This window comes from Myiozetetes cayanensis, unplaced genomic scaffold (assembly GCF_022539395.1).
Source record: "Myiozetetes cayanensis isolate MyiCay16 unplaced genomic scaffold, myiCay2020 scf2-11, whole genome shotgun sequence".
Classification (NCBI taxonomy): Eukaryota; Metazoa; Chordata; class Aves; order Passeriformes; family Tyrannidae; genus Myiozetetes; species Myiozetetes cayanensis.
The window spans coordinates 36,247,352-36,265,222 of NW_026087411.1; the positions used below are offsets into that span (position 1 = coordinate 36,247,352).

At 35.0% G+C, this 17,871-nt stretch overlaps 1 protein-coding gene across 8 annotated transcripts in view; it reads left to right on the forward strand.

Annotated features, from left to right (window-relative positions):
- The window catches only part of CEP170 (centrosomal protein 170), a 99,931-nt gene that overhangs the window by 71,790 nt on the left and 10,270 nt on the right, over positions 1–17,871 (forward strand). For 3 of the 8 annotated variants that reach the window (XM_050315182.1, XM_050315187.1, XM_050315183.1), the window contains 5 exons: positions 1,213–3,024; positions 8,817–9,051; positions 13,759–13,936; positions 15,317–15,484; positions 15,779–15,867. In XM_050315182.1, the coding sequence (XP_050171139.1) occupies positions 1,213–3,024; positions 8,817–9,051; positions 13,759–13,936; positions 15,317–15,484; positions 15,779–15,867 (2,482 nt within the window). Of the gene's footprint in view, positions 1–1,212; positions 3,025–7,257; positions 7,833–8,816; positions 9,052–13,758; positions 13,937–15,316; positions 15,485–15,778; positions 15,868–17,871 lie in introns of those variants that run through there. The other 5 variants (XM_050315184.1, XM_050315189.1, XM_050315186.1 and 2 more) reach the window with 4 other exon arrangements.

The following is a 17,871-nucleotide window of genomic DNA, read 5'->3' on the forward strand; positions in this document are numbered from 1 at the left end:
TTCTCAAAATCAATATCCTAACATGGAGTATAGAAAAAAACCTGTGAATCATTTTACACTCTTCATCAAAGGTGTGACACTGTGCAAAGAGAAAAGATAGATTGAAGAACACAGATAGAAAGTAGCAGGTATATATACAGTGTGATTGTTGATATTCAGTTAGTTCCTTGGAGAATTATTCCAGAGAGGGAAACCCTATACTCCAGTTTATATTCCTGGAACATCCAGTGTTGGTGGCAAGCCGTGATAGGAAAATCCCAACAGGGTGTGCAGAGCAGTTGTTCATAGATCTCTCCTGGCAAAAAGTGAATTGACAGATGTGTCTTTATAAGTGTGTGACATTATATTGCTACAGCTGGCAAATTAACTGCAAAAGGCATTTTTTCTGTCCAAGTATTCAAAGTAAGAGCAATTCACAGAGAAACTCATATTATCTCTGATTGTTTCTGACAGCATAACTACTGTGTTTGTTAAATGAGCAAGGAGGGCACAGTCATCACTGCAGAAAAATAAAGTTTGGTTTCTAAAACAGGGTTATTCAACATCAGTGAAAGTTCTTTAGCAGTATTACTGCATTCTTTTGATGCTTTTTATACATCTTCTATATACTGCTATACTAAAGTGTCTTGTTCGGGTTAAAAGCACTTTTTTTGTTCTCTCAATCAGAGTAAGTTCTTTGTTCATGAGTAGGGCTTTTCAATGTTGCTGAGTGTCTCCCAGCACTGCAGCCTCTTGCCTGAGGGGAAGTCTTGCAGGGAGAGAAAGTAGTCTCTCCATGAGACAAGACTATGAGCTGTAGAACAGGCAAGTAGGGAGGAAGAAGGACGATCTTAACTCTTTTTGTTAGATTTGAAATCTGCTCCTGAAGGTGTTTAGGAATATTAAGACTCACTTTCCACTTCCTCTTATAATGGTATGCTGATGTAACAGTGATTTCTTATGTACCTATTTAAACCCACTGTGAGATCATAAAAGCTTAGTTTGTATGTATGATCGTAGTTTACACAGCTGGCTGAAAGAGTTTGTTAAACGTTTTCAAACCTGTGTTTGTCTAAGTATAATTGATCCGCCATAGAACAGCAGGATAAACTGGTGACTTTTTTCAGTTCTGTTTTACGTTGTTGCATTAGTCTTATGCAGTCTTAAAAATTTAATCTATTTACCTTGCTATGGAGTGTCTTATTAGATTTTTTTTTTCTCTTTCAATTTTAGATACAGACATCAGTGAATCTGGTATTTCTGTTAGAAGTGCCGGTTCAGCTGCTTCTATGACCAGCCAAGGTGAGCGAAAGAGGAGGACACTTCCACAGCTTCCCAAAGAGGAGAAAGTGAATGAAAACTCAAAAGCAAAAGTGGCATCTCATCAGAGGTCAGAAATAGGTGAAAAGCAAGACACTGAACTTCAGGAGAAGGAAACTCCGGGCCGTACCTCAGATACAAAGTCAACCAGAACAATGAATGGTCTTTCACCCAGAGCTAACGGAGACAAAGTTTTTTCTTTTCCCAGCTCTTCAAGTAAAGAGAGAGTTGAAACTGGCAGAGAAACTTCTGTGGTGAAACAAGCTTTAGCAAAAATTCAACAACAAGAAAGAAAGGAGCAAGGACACTGGACACCCACAAAATTATCCTCTACAAAATCTGCTGCGAACCAGATTGAGAAAGGTAGGGAGGAGATTGTTATGTCACCCAGAACTTTGGATAATCAAGACAACCCTCCTGGACATGTTACAGATAAAGCAGAAATTAAGTTGGCACAGATTGAGGGCAGAAGAAGAAAAAATGAGGAAATTATTAGAGGACAAAGTCCTAAAACACCTGGAGGAGACAAAAAGGAATCCTCAAAACCATTAGTGAGACAAGGTAGCTTTACAATAGATAAGCCTAGCACAAATATACCCATAGAACTTATTCCTCACATTAATAAGCAAAGTGGATCTGCTGCCCCTTTAGTATCTGCAAACAGGATACGTGACAGAAGTGATTCAATGGACACTGACTCTAGTCTAGATACAACACTCATTTTAAAAGACACAGAAGCTGTGATGGCTTTCCTTGAAGCTAAATTGCGTGAAGAAAATAAAACTGATGAAGGCCCTGACACTCCTAGTTATAACAGAGATAACTCCATATCACCAGAATCAGATGTCGATACAGCCAGCACTATCAGTCTCGTTACTGGTGACACTGAGAGAAAATCCACGCAGAAGCGGAAGAGCTTTACAACCTTATATAAAGATAGATGTTCCACTGGTTCCCCTTCAAAAGATGTTTTAAAATCTTCTACAACAAGTGCCAGGGAAAAGATGGAGAAGAAAACTAAAAGCCGATCTTCAGATGGTGGGTCTAGAGCTGATGCTCGCAAGACTGTGCAGTCCAGTGGAAGAATGAGACAACCATCAGTAGATTTAACAGATGATGACCAAACATCTAGTGTACCTCATTCTGCCATTTCTGATATCTTATCATCTGACCAGGAAACCTACTCTGGCAAGTCACATGGAAGAGTTCCTTTTGCTTCAGCAGATGAGCTTTTACATTCCAAGATGGAAGGAAAGTCAACTAAATCAAAAACCTCTCCTGTTGCACTTGGTCAATCTGGTAAATCTACCACTCTTCCAAGACCTCGTCCCACAAGGACTTCTCTCTTGCGCAGGGCAAGGCTTGGTGAAGTCTCAGATAGCGAGCTTGCTGATGCCGATAAGGCTTCAGTGGCTTCCGAAGTGTCCACTACAAGTTCTACATCAAAACCTCCATCAGGGAGGAGAAATATTTCCAGAATAGACTTACTTGCTCAACCTCGCAGAAATCGACTTGGCTCTTTATCAGCACGTAGTGATTCTGAAGCAACGATAACTAGAAGCACTGCCTCATCTCGTACCCCAGAAGCTATTATCAGAAGTGGCTCAAGGTTGATAGCAGGAGGGGATGGCAGTAAAGTTTCTGCTAGAACTCGAGCCAATAGCATTTCTCGACTTTCAGATTCAAAATCCAAATCCTTGGCTTCAGCACATAATTCTCCCTCAGGTATGTGAGATTATTTGAAATAATTTTGTTCAATACAAGATGATTTTAGTATGTGGATTTAAAAATAAAACAAACAACTGGTTTAAGAAAGGGTTCTTATGAAACATTTGTTGAGTTTTAGTTGATGCACTCTTTGGAGTAAGAGGCTTCTTTTTCAGGGCCTGGGAAGGTTTCTCTCTGAAAATCATAAAGACAAGAAATTTTAATCTTTTAAGTCGTTGGATATTTTTAATCTTGAATCCAATAACTCCATTGAGGCAGTCAGGTGTGTCAGCACTGATCTGCTTTAGTACAAAAACAGAGCAGAGATCTCTGTCAAGTAGTAGTAGATGTTCAGAAGGTCAGAAGCACTATTTATTACCTAGAAGATATAATACTTATTTGTAAGGTAGGCTTGTAAATATGCAATCGGAACTACGAAAATGAGATTTTTTTTTTAATAAGAATAATAACAACTAGTAACTAGTTGAAAAAATTATGCACTACCTAACTAAGTATCATAAAGCTAAGTAATTTATTTTGAAATGTTTGCCTTGCCTTGGATTATTTCCCATTCTCTGTTCCAAATCATGGTAATTTATGGTTTTATCATGATTTCCAAATCATATTGTTCTTCTTTGTTGTGGTGGTTCCTTTACTATAATGTTGCCTTATGCATGGAAGGAAAAATCTGTACAATCATTGAATTTTAACCTACTGTTCTGTTAGAATTCGACACTCTTAGTGGAAGCAGTGTAAAACTGGTAGGCTTTTTCAACAGCAGTCAACCAAATCAATCAAAATTAAAATGTGGTAATTATAAATAAGTGAGCTTTAATGGAATGAATATCTAAAATAGATGTCCACTTGCTTCTAGAATTGTCATACTACCAGCTTTACCATATTTGCAGCCAATCCACAGCCTCAGAAAGAACAAAATTAATAGAGTAGCTTCGAGTGCTGTGTGTTGATACTGAGATTTTATATTCTCTTTTACTGCATCCCATTTAGAGTTGATATAAACAACTGTAATACTAAATTCTCACACTTCTGCTCTCCTTTTGTTGCTTGTATATCACAAATGGCCCTTGTTAGGATGCTTAGCAGTGTGTATTCCCCAGACAGGTATCTTTTGGCTGTGTCATTTATTAGCTGAATAGAAATTTCTGCTGAGATACAAATGAGGTGTTTGCTGAACTGTAAAGTTGAATTTGTTTGCTGCTATGAGAGGTGTCTAGACAGGTACAAAAAGAAAGGTTAAACTTCAGAGAAAAACTTGGTCTTTCCTTGTAAGATATAATTGGAAAAGTAGTATATTTTCAATTTTAATCAAAGTTTTGAATTGATATGTGCAGCCTGAAAGGTGGCAAAGTTAGCTCAGAGAAGAGTGTCAGTTAAGACTTCCATGTGTTTACTTTAATGCTTAATACTAGTTCACATTGTGATTTTGCTGATTTTTGAAAAAGTGAAGCCTGAATGTTGTCAATTCACCACTTCTTTTGTTTTTCACAAAACTGTATATAGATTTTGAGTTTTGTGTCTGTGTGAAGTATTGCCAGCTTCCTAAACTTTTCAAAGGTTGCTGCATTGAAGTCATTTGCTGCTTCTTTTAAGGGGAGTGGGTGTATCTTCCTCTTCCCAGTCTATCACAGTCATTTTTGCTTAATGTTCATTTCATTTACCTACATTACATACTCAAAGTTTACTATAGCTTGTATACAATAATCTGTTTTCAAGAGAGAAAAGATACCATCTTCTCAGGAACTACACCAACATAATAAACTAGGTATTTTAAAAAGACTGTTGGAAAAATCTACAGTAGGAATAGCTTCTGTCATAAAAAACTTTATCAGTTGATATATGTCAATATCCGGGAGAAGCTTATCAATGTAAAGGCCGAAATCGGAAAGCCAGTAATAGAGCAGACAGATACTTTCAAAAGAAAATCATAGCTTAATAAATCAATCAAGTCTTGTTACTATGTAAGTAAAAACTATTATTAGTACTTCTGGGGATTAAGAGTTCTGGATTTTGTCTGTATCATTAGCCTTATTGTATAATTTTTTTACTGATTTATACTAAATTATACTTTAGGAAAATCTGAATTGTTTTGAATGTGGTGTAATCATCTAAACATCACCTATGATATATCAGCCACTACTTAGTTCATCCACATTTTCCTATTAGCTATGTGACGCTAATAACTACCAATGCATCAAGTTATTGATGATATTATTTATAATTTTATTTGTAGATTAATGTATTCAAGTAATTTTTAATAGAATGTGTTACTTGTATGCAATATATAAAAGTAGAACACATCAAAATCTTTTTGATCCAAATTATTTAATTCCTGAATTTAACTTTATTTCTAGAAAAGTCAAGAATTCACTTAATTTTAGCAGATTTGGAAAATACCAATGAAGGGCTTGACAAAAGCGCCTCAATTGTTTAAATGTGTTTTACTTGAGGTACATTTAATCAAGGCATAACAGGGATGTATTTTCTTCTCTCCCTGGACATGGAAAGACTGGAAAATGAATGATTGTTACTGATATAAGATTTAGGGTTTTGTTTCTTTTACCAGAAGATTGGTTGCTATCAAAGTGTTAAGTATGTTTCTTCTGGGTTATCTCAGCAGAGGTCAGTTAACATTATTACCACATCGCAGATCACTGAACATTGGCACCTTCTTAAATCCAGCCTAAAAAGAGAAAGTTATTTCTGCGCTTCCCAAATCAATGTTCAGACATACGTACCTGTAAATGGAGGGCAAGAGAAAGATATATTCACTGGGGTTTTTTATTGTCTTGTACTTCATGTGGATGAATTGCAATATAATAGCCTTAAAACTGTCAGAGCTGTCAGCAAGTCTGTAATTTCAAAAATCTGATTTGATGCAGTGAAATATTGATTATTTTTATATGAAAGGGCAAACAGGTAAATGGAACATCCTGGATGAGAATTGCCAGCATTACAGTAATTACGAGGATGTTTCTGTGGTGGGAGGCTTGATAACTAACAACACTGGGAAGACATGTGAAGCAGAATTAGTAATTTTATATCACAGGCAATGAAAGGTCTGATCAAACAGGAGAGTTTAATCAGTAAAAACAGATAAGACCAAAGACCTGTTTTCACAACAACGAAGGAAGGTTGAAGAGGATGTTACAGAAGGAGCTATATAGTGGGATAACAAACAGCAGGATCAGACCTAGCGCAAAAGTGCTAAGCTGCACTGTCAAACATCAAGTAAGAACAGAGACACCTTGAGCAACTCGTTGTTTTCAGCAGCTCTGCTGGCTTGCTGACCTAGCTGTGATTGCAGATGGCTGGCAGATAGGTTTATCAAAGCTGTTGAGGTAACTGGGGAAAAAAAAGGTTTTATAATGGAGAGAAAACAAGCACATTTTAGTATTATTGCACTACTGAGCACCAAATTTCAGGATCTCTGAAACAGATAAACCTTGAGAAGGCAACATGCAAATGAGAGTAGAATATTTTTTAAGGAATATATTCAATCAAGTTGGTCCTCAGATCTTAAAAGTGAGAGTATGGTGTCCAAGTCACCAAACTTACCAGCTTAATATGTTGTCAGGACACTATACCTCACACAGAGTAGTCACTAAATTAGGTTTGTATGCTGATTATTTTAGCCAGGGTTTTGGAGGATTTTCTAGTTAGTGGTACTGATATTCACAGTCTTTGGTGTCTGAGATATGCAATTCCACAATAGCTTTCAGAATCTACATAAACTACAATGATGTTTTGGGGCTGCATCATTTATAGATAGTGTTAAAAGCATATCTTTGCAAATGTGTAGCTACCTTACTGGAAAACGTGCTTGGATATTGCTTGTTATGAATTTTTGGAATTTTGAAATTTTTTTGTTTTTGAAATTTTTACTGCTAGGCCTACAGTAACTTTTTCCTCATATTAATGAGAAACCCGTTGATAATACTCATTGATGATTTGAAAACCAACATTTTGCAGCCTTAAAATTTATTAGTCTTAAAAAATCGGGAGGGTTTTTATGATACTATGTACACAATTGTTATGGATGCCATTTCAGTTAGTATCTCTGAAATGTTTAAGCCTTTTATTTTTTATTGAATGTATAATCTTTTCCTAAAAAAATATGGGTGGAAAAGAGGACCTAAGACTAATCTCATCAATATATTTTATTTAAGCAAATGCTTCTAACCTGAATGTCGTAAAACTAATTAACATGATAAAACACTATTTTGTACACAGAGAAATCCAAGCTTCTCCCAGACCCAGATCCTGATGTTGAAACTTACAGTGGTAGAGTACTAGAAATCAAATCTGTTTCTGATATTTCACTTCTCATTCAGTTTTTTAGTTTTTAAATATATTATTACATATGCTCATTGTACAGTGCTGAGTTGCTGGACTAGTTCTCTTGAGAGATTTTAAGATAAATTTTATATTTATTTTGATATATATAATTTGAACAAGGACAAAAATTTAAACAAAAATGGATGATAAAATGTGGGCCCAACTCATAGAGTTCTTTGAACTTTAGTCACACATTACTTGCATGCTATTGGTGGGGAAATGTGCTTTTTCTGCTTATATTTACTTCCCTAAGATCAAACAACTTTGAAACCTCTAAAAAGAGATCAGTAGAGGATTGGAGAGACATTTTTACTTGCTTCAATAAAACAATAAAATTAGAATATTTAAAAAAAAAGTACAACTAGACATGATTTAAAGCCCACATTTAAACCTAAAAAAAAAAAATTACACAAGTACATTTTTATTTCCAGCAATTAAAAATGCATTCTTTATATGAGGGAAGAGATGTAAGCTTATACACCAATGTTATATTTTATATACTGTAATCTGCAGTACACAAATCTTTTCTCAAGTAAAAATTTCTTTCATTATTTGTTACTTAAATTCATATTTATACATACTTCCTTTATAATTTTTTTAATGTCTTAGGAGAAATCAGTATTATTTCTTGCATTTTGTAATAGTAATAACAATATACGTCATTTGCATGTATTATTTTTAAATTACCAAGAGAAGTCTTTAGGTAGCTACTTAAAAAAAGGAACAATTGTCAGATTGGAAAAGGAAAAAAAGAAAAAAAAAACACAAAACCTCTTGAAAAATAGTTCCAGGATGTGTCTTGCAGAACAGGTATTCTCATTTGGAAAATGAACTTTTCAGTAAAGGAAACTTTTTGTTCTGAGTCTGCTTTTTTTATAAATGTACTGCTGATTTTTTTAACACAATATTAATTTTACATATTTTACTTCCATACTAAACACATAATCATAGAATCATTAAGGTTGAAAAAGACCTTATCGCCATCTACAACTTTATGCTTTCCTTATGTAAGCATGTGTCCCAGTCTTGGTGCCAGCTCCATCCTTCCTTCATGTCTCTTCATTTTTTTTGTGTGTGTATCACATACACCTGGAATGAAATTTGGGAAAAAATCTGCAGAAAAAGTGCAATCTGACTATATACTTTAATGTTAATGAATTGGGCCCTTGTTTTGTAATAATTTGCTTGAGCTTATATACAATTACTGACTTTTACATCTTACTTCCCTCATCATTATACAAAGAGCATCAGTTTTGTGTTTTTATTAATCAGTATTTATTATTTAACACAAATTTTGTAGCTTTCTTTTTAAGATGTAGTAAATAAACCTTTTGCGAGGTATTTGGGGATTGATAATGAATAGTTGTATATTTTTGTGATGTTACTGAAATAATACTGGTTTTTCCTATTTAAGATGCAATAATATTTCTTTTTTAACAATTAAACTAATTTAGTAAGTGCAAGATGGAGGCGCTTTCCTACAGATTATGCTTCCACCTCAGAAGATGAATTCGGATCAAACCGTAATTCCCCTAAACATACCCGTCTACGTACCTCTCCAGCCCTGAAAACCACACGACTGCAGAGCTCTGGGACAGCAGCTCAAAGTAGCAATACATTCAAGCACAGAATAAAGGAACAGGAAGACTACATTCGTGACTGGACTGCTCACCGAGAAGAGATAGCAAGGTTGGTTTTAAAGGAGTGCCTCTAAAATAACAAAGAATTGTATCCCACCAGTTATACAGGTGCATATAAAGGAGAAAGAGAGCTAATGGATTTTCTGTATCACTCTACTTACTGCTTTCGCTCAGTAACTGAATGGGTGATTTCAAATTCTTCTTACGAGAGACTGGCAGACAGAACACTCATGTTACCAGCACATTTCTTTTTAATGGCAAATGATAATAAATTCTGACTTAGGATAGCCCAGTCCCAGAAAATGAACTTTCAGTTGCATTAGTGGGACTTGCAGAGGTACTTCATGTATTTCCTGAGGCTAAAGTATATGTGAATTTGTACTACCTTTACATTCATATTGAGGTAGAATTTCAGATCAATACACAAGTGACAGAGAGAGAAAAAAAGTGATTTTGGCCATGTGAAAGACCATGTTCTCATTTTAATTTTTGATTTATCTAGATGTTATTTCATGTTAGATGCTTTCTGATTTAAATCATGTGTATTCATCAAAAAGTAATTTTTTTTTGTTGCAAGTCCCTGAGATTAGTACATTAATTCCTCTGTTATTGCTAATATCACTCTGCTTCAACTGAACCAAGGAGCGGATAGTTCTGGTAACCAGTTATTCCCATGTCATGCAACACCCAGGCACTGAAAACTTCAGATAGCTTACACAAAATAAATAAAACTATATAAGTATGCAAATGTTATTTGATACTTAGATGCCAGTGTTCAGATTCCAAAGTTTTTTCCTTTTAAGATTATTCTTACTACTGTGGAATATTTTCTTAATACCATGGAGGTGTTTTGCGTGGTGTGATTAATTATTTTTTGTTTCCTCTGGTTGGTAATATTTTTCAGCATTTGTTTTTCTAGTGTGATCTTTGCAAAAGGAAGATGTAGAGGCCCACAGAGGCACACAGAAATACCTAAGGGAGTCTCGTAGTATCTAGATAAATCATGAAATAAACATCTTCAAAATCAGCTTCCTAAAACATCTCTTTGTTTTTAGTAGTCTAAAGTTAGAGATGGTTATAGGGAGGACTGTGTGTACATGAGGAAAAAAAATTGATAGTCATAGCATATTACTTCTTCTTTATAAGAAGTACTGATGAGCCTCTACTTCAGTGAAACTTCTTGGTATGTTTTGCTTATCTAGGAGAGATTGACACTGGAAGTAGTTGATGAATCAGTCTAAACTCATTTGATGTTTAGGTTTGCAGGGATTCTTACCTTTTTCTGCATTGATATACTGGTTTTAAATTTGTTTTGAAGGCTGTGTACCTTCTCTTATCCTACCTCTTCAGCTTTATTTTCCGTGGAAGTAGCGAGAGAGTCGAATGAGTATTGCCAGGTTTTTGGTTTATGTAGAAATTTCACACAAACTGCATTAAATAAGCTTATTTAAGGTTAAGAAAACTAGCAATCAGCATTTGAGAAATTCCAGATTACTGTCATCTATCGCCACTGATTCCAATACCAGTTTCTTTGGTTAGCCTCTGTTGAGCCCCACTGCTGTAGGTCACTAATTGATCCTTTCTGTGCCTCCATATATCTTTGTAATGATTCACATTATTGCTCCCCTGGCTTTAATTTTAGCTTCTGTCCTTTATAAGATTTTTGTCTCTGCTCCCTTTGCCTTGCTAACCATATTCTCTATCGTTGTCTACCATGGATTTTTTTTTTCCATCCCAGCCCTCAGACCAGCCTCTGTGATCAGAGTCCCTTCAACTCTATTTATAGTTTTTAAAAAATGAACAGATGATTACATACTCTTATTAAAGTTAATTGAATTTTTTGTTGTTGTTGAATAACTGATTCTTATTAGGCAGATGTAAGAATAAACATTTCATAAAATACATGTGCAGCAGGAAGTAATGTAGAGACTGTATGGCAAACATTTCATTGCATCTGTGTTACCATTATACTGTGTTTTAACTGGTCTTCCATGACTGACCAGTTTTCACCTTTCACAGACTTCCCAATTTACAGATATTAATAACATTGAAAAATTGAAAGAAGTGTTTAAAAAACCTTAATGGATTAAGTAAATTTGATTTGAAGCCACTTTGACATGGAGGGAGTATACACCCTCAGAATAACAGGAGCTTCACATATATTTTATTTAAGGATGTTAAAGTGTTTTTACAAAATCAACTCAGTATAGGAAGTGTAACAAAGACTAAGCATAAAAATGTTCTTGGCAATCCAACAATTCAGCACTATTACAGATATCTTAGAAGTATTCCTATTTCTTTTTTCTGATACAGCGTATTCTTTCCCTACAGTTAAATAAGAACTAGAGTTCTAGGCTTTTGAAAAAGGTAGTCATGCTCTCTGCATCCCAAGCTCCGTGTTCTCACCTTTTCCAGTGCATTGAAAACTGAGTCTGTTCCCTGTGTAGCTGTGTGAGTCTGCTCACTGAGTGAATCTAATAGCAATATTTCCTGGAGCAGGTTGGAGGGGATAGGGAATCTGAGGTTTATTTTAGTTTTGCCTCTGGGAATAAATGTGATTTACCTTTCATGATTGCTAGGTGTGATGCAGAAAGCAGTAAAAATCTGCAAGGCAGCCTGCAGTTGCAGCAGAGTAAATAGTGTGTACCTAAAGCCCAAGTCTCTTGGCCCCGATTACACAAAACATACTCCTTAAGCAATACTTTATGTTTCTAAAAGTTAATGTAGAATTACTTGAACACTTCATTTATGAAAAGTCAGAATACTCACAACTAGTTTCTAGTTTTCTTTTTCGCAGTGGTTTTTGTTTATTGCCCTGTATTGTTTCTATACAGGAAACTTAATTGAGTACTGACTATAGCTTAATGTCACATTGAAAATAGTTCCAGATTTTGTTCACTTGACTGGTATTTGGCTATGATAATTGTCTACTAAGTTGCTTCCCATCCATGTTAGAGTTGTTTATTCTGATACTTTCAGGATTCATTTGAATACATTTTTATATAAACATCTGACATTTTATGTAATATTCATTGCTTGGGAAGAACTCAAATGAAGTGGTTGTGGCATGTTGAAGCATTGCTGATTTCTGTGAAGAGTTAAGTCTTAGTTGATTGACACTACTTTTGATTATGGTGTTTAATAACATTTGTCTTCGGGAGGATTTGTTGATAATTGAAATCCCCTGGTTTTTATTTTCTTTACAACTATTCATTAAATACCAGAGTTTGTCCCAGAAATTCAAATGTGATTATTAGCAATTTCTGTCTTTAAGGAGATAGTTAGATGATTGTATGAAACACAGGAAGCAGATGTTTTAGTATCTCTACTACTTAGAATATTGGACTTTTAATGGCATGTATATATAAGAACATGAAATATAAATTAAAATTGACCCAAAAGTTGTAATAATTAGGTTAAATTAATTAGTAATAGGCTCTTATCATATTTTAATTTATTTAAATGAACAATTGACTTGTTTTATGCTTTACTGTTCCAGTCTTTGATAGTTTAAAATCAGAAATACTGTCTTGAGTTGTCATGGGTAATTGCCACATAATCTTCTACAGCCTTATCTCAACTATATATGTACCTAAGCCACATAAAGTTTCACTTCGTTGCCTATTGCTGATGTTTTGCCACAAAATACAGTGTAGGAATTTGACTGTAAGTTTCTCTAGTTACATTTACCTTTGTAGTTGAAATTCTGCTCACTTAGTCTTAAACTATCTCTAGGTCAGTGGTGTCCATTCTTTTTGACTTGAAGACAAAGTGAAAATAAAGAGCAGAAAAGGCTCACCTTGAACAATCCATCTCTGCCCAGCCTGGCGTGCGTCACTGTCACATGGCTGTGCACCTCCTTCTGCTTGAGTGGTGGGTGGTGCAATTCACCGAGTCCTTGGTGGAGCAGAGGTAGCACTGTCGACTCCTGTGCCTTCAGGCCTCTCAGGCAGAAGTGTGAAAGGGGATCACTTGGCAGTTTGCCCTGAATTCTAGGTCTTTTGAACTGTGTGATCCAAGCTGGAGATTCAGGGTGCCATAGTTAGTAAGGGCTTTTAGCTTTTGCTTTATGGGAGTTTTTTTCTTGTTCCCTCCTCTTTTTGGGGTGTCCTGGGGAGGAGTAGCACAAGATAAGCTAGCCAAGCTTCTTCCCTGTGCTGAGCAGAATAAGAGCAAAACTGGTTTGGTTTTTTTTTTTTAAGTTGTGGATGAGAAGAAAGGAAAAGGAATCTTCAGCTGAGAATTCAGATGTATTTTTGTAGTGCCCAGGTTGTCGTGATTAAATTCGAGGTTTGAGGATATTGGTCTGGAATTTCAGACATGTGAGCGAGCTGCAGGGCTGCTAGATAATTAAGGGTCCTGAAGATGTTTTTTTTGCAAGTAGGTAAACTACAGTATAAACTAAATGCTGTCTGAATGTTTCAGATTTAATGCATGTACACAGGTCTCTGCAATATTTCCAGTGCATCCCCTGTCTTAGATATACTGGGTACACGTCTCTGCCTGTGAATACTGGAAAGAAAACAAGGACACACTGTCTTTTGCAATTGCCTTCTACCTTCTTCCTCTAGAAAGGCATGCTGTTAAAATTTTCTTTTATGGTTCTGCAAATAAACTTCCAGTTTAGAAGGTCATACACATTTTCATAGCACAGTTTTAAGGAACTGGAACTGAATACCTGAAAGGCTGCCAAGGTTGGGCTCTACTGGCCCAAACGCATTTGTAGGGGAGAATGTAACACTCTCTTTATTACTAGGATCAGTCAAGATCTGGCTCTCATCGCACGGGAAATCAACGATGTAGCAGGAGAGATAGATTCAGTGACTTCATCAGGCACTGCCCCCAGTACCACAGTAAGCACTGCTGCCACCACCCCTGGCTCTGCCATAGACACTAGAGAAGAGGTAGGAGATCTTCATGGAGAAATGCATAAGGTTCTTCCTTTTCTTTATTTCTTTTGCTTTTAGCATTTTTGCATAGCTTTTTAGTTATTTCCACTCAACCCGTGTGCATGATCTCTACATTTTTTTTTATTTAAAGTTCCTTTACATTTCAACAAATAAGCCAGAAGTTATTCTATGAACACAGCTTGTCAAAAGGATGCATACTATCTGTCTGTCTCTTTTTTTCCACAAAACATAGGAACAAGATAGTTATGCTTTTTGCTTGTCTGTAGCCTTAGATACCATTATATAGTATCTAAGTGCATTTAAAGATACTATTGTGTATGCTCAAATGTATATAACTGTATATATTTAATTCTTTGCATAGCTATTAAAAACAAAAAAGTCACTCTCTTCACAGGTGACATAAACCTTTTGTCTTCTGAACACTGAAATACTTAGGTATCATCTTCTTTCTTAATGACATTGTCAAAAACTACCCTGAAATAAGTTTGCATTATGCTTCTAATGAGTCTTATATTCTTTGACTGTCTCTGCTGTGCTGTTCTATGAATATATTGACTAACTTGTTCTAGTAACCATCACAGGTCTAATGCTGGTACACATGTTAATCTGAATTTAAATCATCACTTTCTACCATGTTACAATTCACCATAATAATGTGTTGTAAATGTTTACTGCATTTTTTTCTTCATAGTATTCCTTTCAAAATGTGTTTTATTCATTTTTGTGTGCATAAAATTTGGTTAATACATTAGTTTACTGTGGTTAGTTTAATACTGTCTTTTTCTGTGGAAAAAAAGATATAAACAGTAATAAGAAATCTGTGAGTTGGGTAGTCAGAAAAATCATAAATGCACTCACATAGATTTTGGTTTTAATTCTCATAGACTATGGCTAAAATTAGAGGAAACAAGGTTCTCAGAAACAGTTAGATCATTCCCATTTTTATATTACTAAATAACTATTTTCTTCTTTAATAAATATGGTACATTGTGTATGTACTGCAGATGGCAGTATCTCCTTTAGGTAGTATAGGTCTTTCTGTAACACTGTGACTAATCTGGGGAAAACCCCTACATTTCAGAGAACTCTACTTAATTCCACAGATATATTCATTGATCAAAGGAATAAATTATTCAGTACCGGTTTATAGGTAACTATTATGTTACCTACCCATAAGCAAAATTTCTGTGAGGTAGTCTCATATTTAAAAAAACAACAAACCAAAAATTCATTTCTACAAGATATTCTTACATAAGTGATCAATCATTTTATACCACATCAGACAAGAGAATGATTTATATTTGATAGGCATCTTGTAAACTGTTTCAGGAGGAGAAAATAGGAATCTGATTTTTGGATGTATCCAGTAGATTTCATAAAATGCATTTTTCTTTTATCCCCCAGTTGGTGGACCGAGTATTTGATGAAAGTCTCAATTTTAGAAAAATCCCTCCAGTAGTGCATTCGAAACCACCAGAGGGGAATGGTCGGCCTAGTGATGCTAGACCTCAGCTAACAGATGCCCTCGATCCCCCAACAATTACCCGGAGAAGGACTTGGAGTAGAGATGAAGTGAGTACACAGCAGGATTCTCTCCAGTAATGTGTCTATTTTAAGCTTTTACCATTATCTCCCCACTTAATATTCTAGACAATATCCTTTCTTTCCTACCGGTAGCAGGTGGCATTAATATTGGAAAATATAGTATATTATTTTATTTGCAAAATGTTTAAATATGATTGTATATGATATTAATTAAAACACAGGTATGATTTTTTTAACGTTGAAGATACCAAAATATATGGAATTGTTTGTATTTAATTCCCATTAACTAATAATATCCCTTTTTATTAAATCTTATTGCAGGTTATGGGGGACAGTTTGCTGTTGTCCTCAGTCTTCCAGTTTTCTCGCAAGATAAGACAATCCATAGACAAAACAGCTGGCAAAATCAGGTGAGTTTTTAAAAATTATTGTTATTGCTGAAAATGTCTGCTCTCTTCAATATTCCCACTAGTAAAAAAGTAATGTATAATACAAACAGAGCAAATACACTTAGTAGCAACTTGTCTTTTAAAAAAGCATTGTTAACTGTGGCATTTTTAGCAAGATTTGGAATGTTTATTTCTCATTGTGTGATGAGAAATATCAGCAAAGTTTACATGGACAGAACAACATCCATCATACATCCAACAGAGGAGCTGTTCCAACATATGCAGATGCTATGCAAAAATTACATGACCTCTATGCAAGTCTTGTAAGACTTCCTTCCTTAAAAGATAGGGTTAAAATATTGCTGAACTGTAAAATTGATCCCTGTGTGTTTGCCAAGTTTCTGTAGGGACTCCGCATCCTTCTGAAAAACAACTTGCTCTGGAGACAATGTGGTCACTATTGACTTCTAAATCTGAAACAACAGATGTAGCCACCTGTCATTTTTAATTGAAAATTTCTGCTTAGATAGTTGGATTCCTTCATACAATTTCATAGTAGCTAAGAGAAAGTGTAGACATTTCAAAAATGGTAACATGTTGCTCTGTCAACAGTTGCATTTAACTTAAATGTGTGAGTGTACAACCACTTCGTGACCACTTTGGTTGGCAAGAAAAAAAGAAAATTCTAAATACAAAGTTCAGGGTCATATCATTCACATGTTCTTTTTCATGTCTTTGTGCAGTTGATAATTTTAAAATAGAGAACATTAAAAATAAGTCCTTTGAGCTGATCTTCCTGCATAATTTTCTGAATGTGAGAAAATTCTAGATCTGTAATTAATCAGTTTGTCAAGGAAGTGTCAGATATTGAAATACTACATGAGTGACAGATTAAACATCAAATCACAAATTTATATCAGCATAGGGTGATGCAAATAGTAAAAGCAGCAACATACCAACATTCCTTAAAATTGTATTCTCATGTGAATACTAAAGAAGGATTTGACCATAGAAATCAGGAAGAAAAAATTATCTATATAAATTGGTAAAAACTGTAGATCATCTACCATTTCTAGTCCTGCCATTTCTAGTAGGAAGAATATCCCTGAGTGAAGAATCAATTCTTTAAAAGCCTGCAACTCATTCTTAGTATTTCTGTTCTAAGTAATTTTGTGTGTTGTTTTTTTATTGATGGCTAACTGGTAACATTAAATTCAAGTATTACACATTTCTGATGAAATTTTCTGAGCTTAAAAGATAAGTCAGCTACATTGTAATGAATGTAATAAGATGTGGTCATGTATGATATTATAAATATAAGCATACCTACAAATATTTTATGTATATTTAAAAACAGTGGAATGGCTTATTTCTATAAAAATGCAGTAAAGTTTCATTAATAAGGAATTATTTAGTATATTCCCCAGGGCTGTGTTCAAAACTTCCTTTTCCTGATACTTAGAATTATTTTGAATAACATCATGTTGTTCATAATTTCAGATAAACAGCATTAGTTGTAGAATGGGTTTTCAGGGAGCATATAAGGCAGCTAGCACCTATTACAGATTTTCACCTTAGCGTTGTTTTAATGTACATGAGTGCAGCCAACTGGTGTGCTTCTGTTGTTTTTACTGGAGTTAAGCCAGTTAAAATCTCTGCCCAGAATAGTTACAATGAGAATCATCAGGATTTACCATGCTAGAAGTTGTGGCTTTTTCCAGAATACTTGAACATGAAAGGAGAGGAGAAATTTTTAGAGGCACCAAGTAAGAGTAAGCCAGCAAGCCTGACTGTGTTTTACAAGTCCTTCCTCAAATTTTCTTGTTACCATTGTAAACCTGTCTGCGGAGAGCAGACAATAAAGGGCAATTGTAGTCCTTACAACTTACATCACATATATTAAAAAATTACATCCTTTCTAACTGGGGCCAAATGGAGAAAGTCATGCTTCCTGTGAGAGTGAACACTCTTCTTTCTGTCATATTTTAGTTGCAAAAGTTAGCTTTATAGAAAGACTGATTTCAC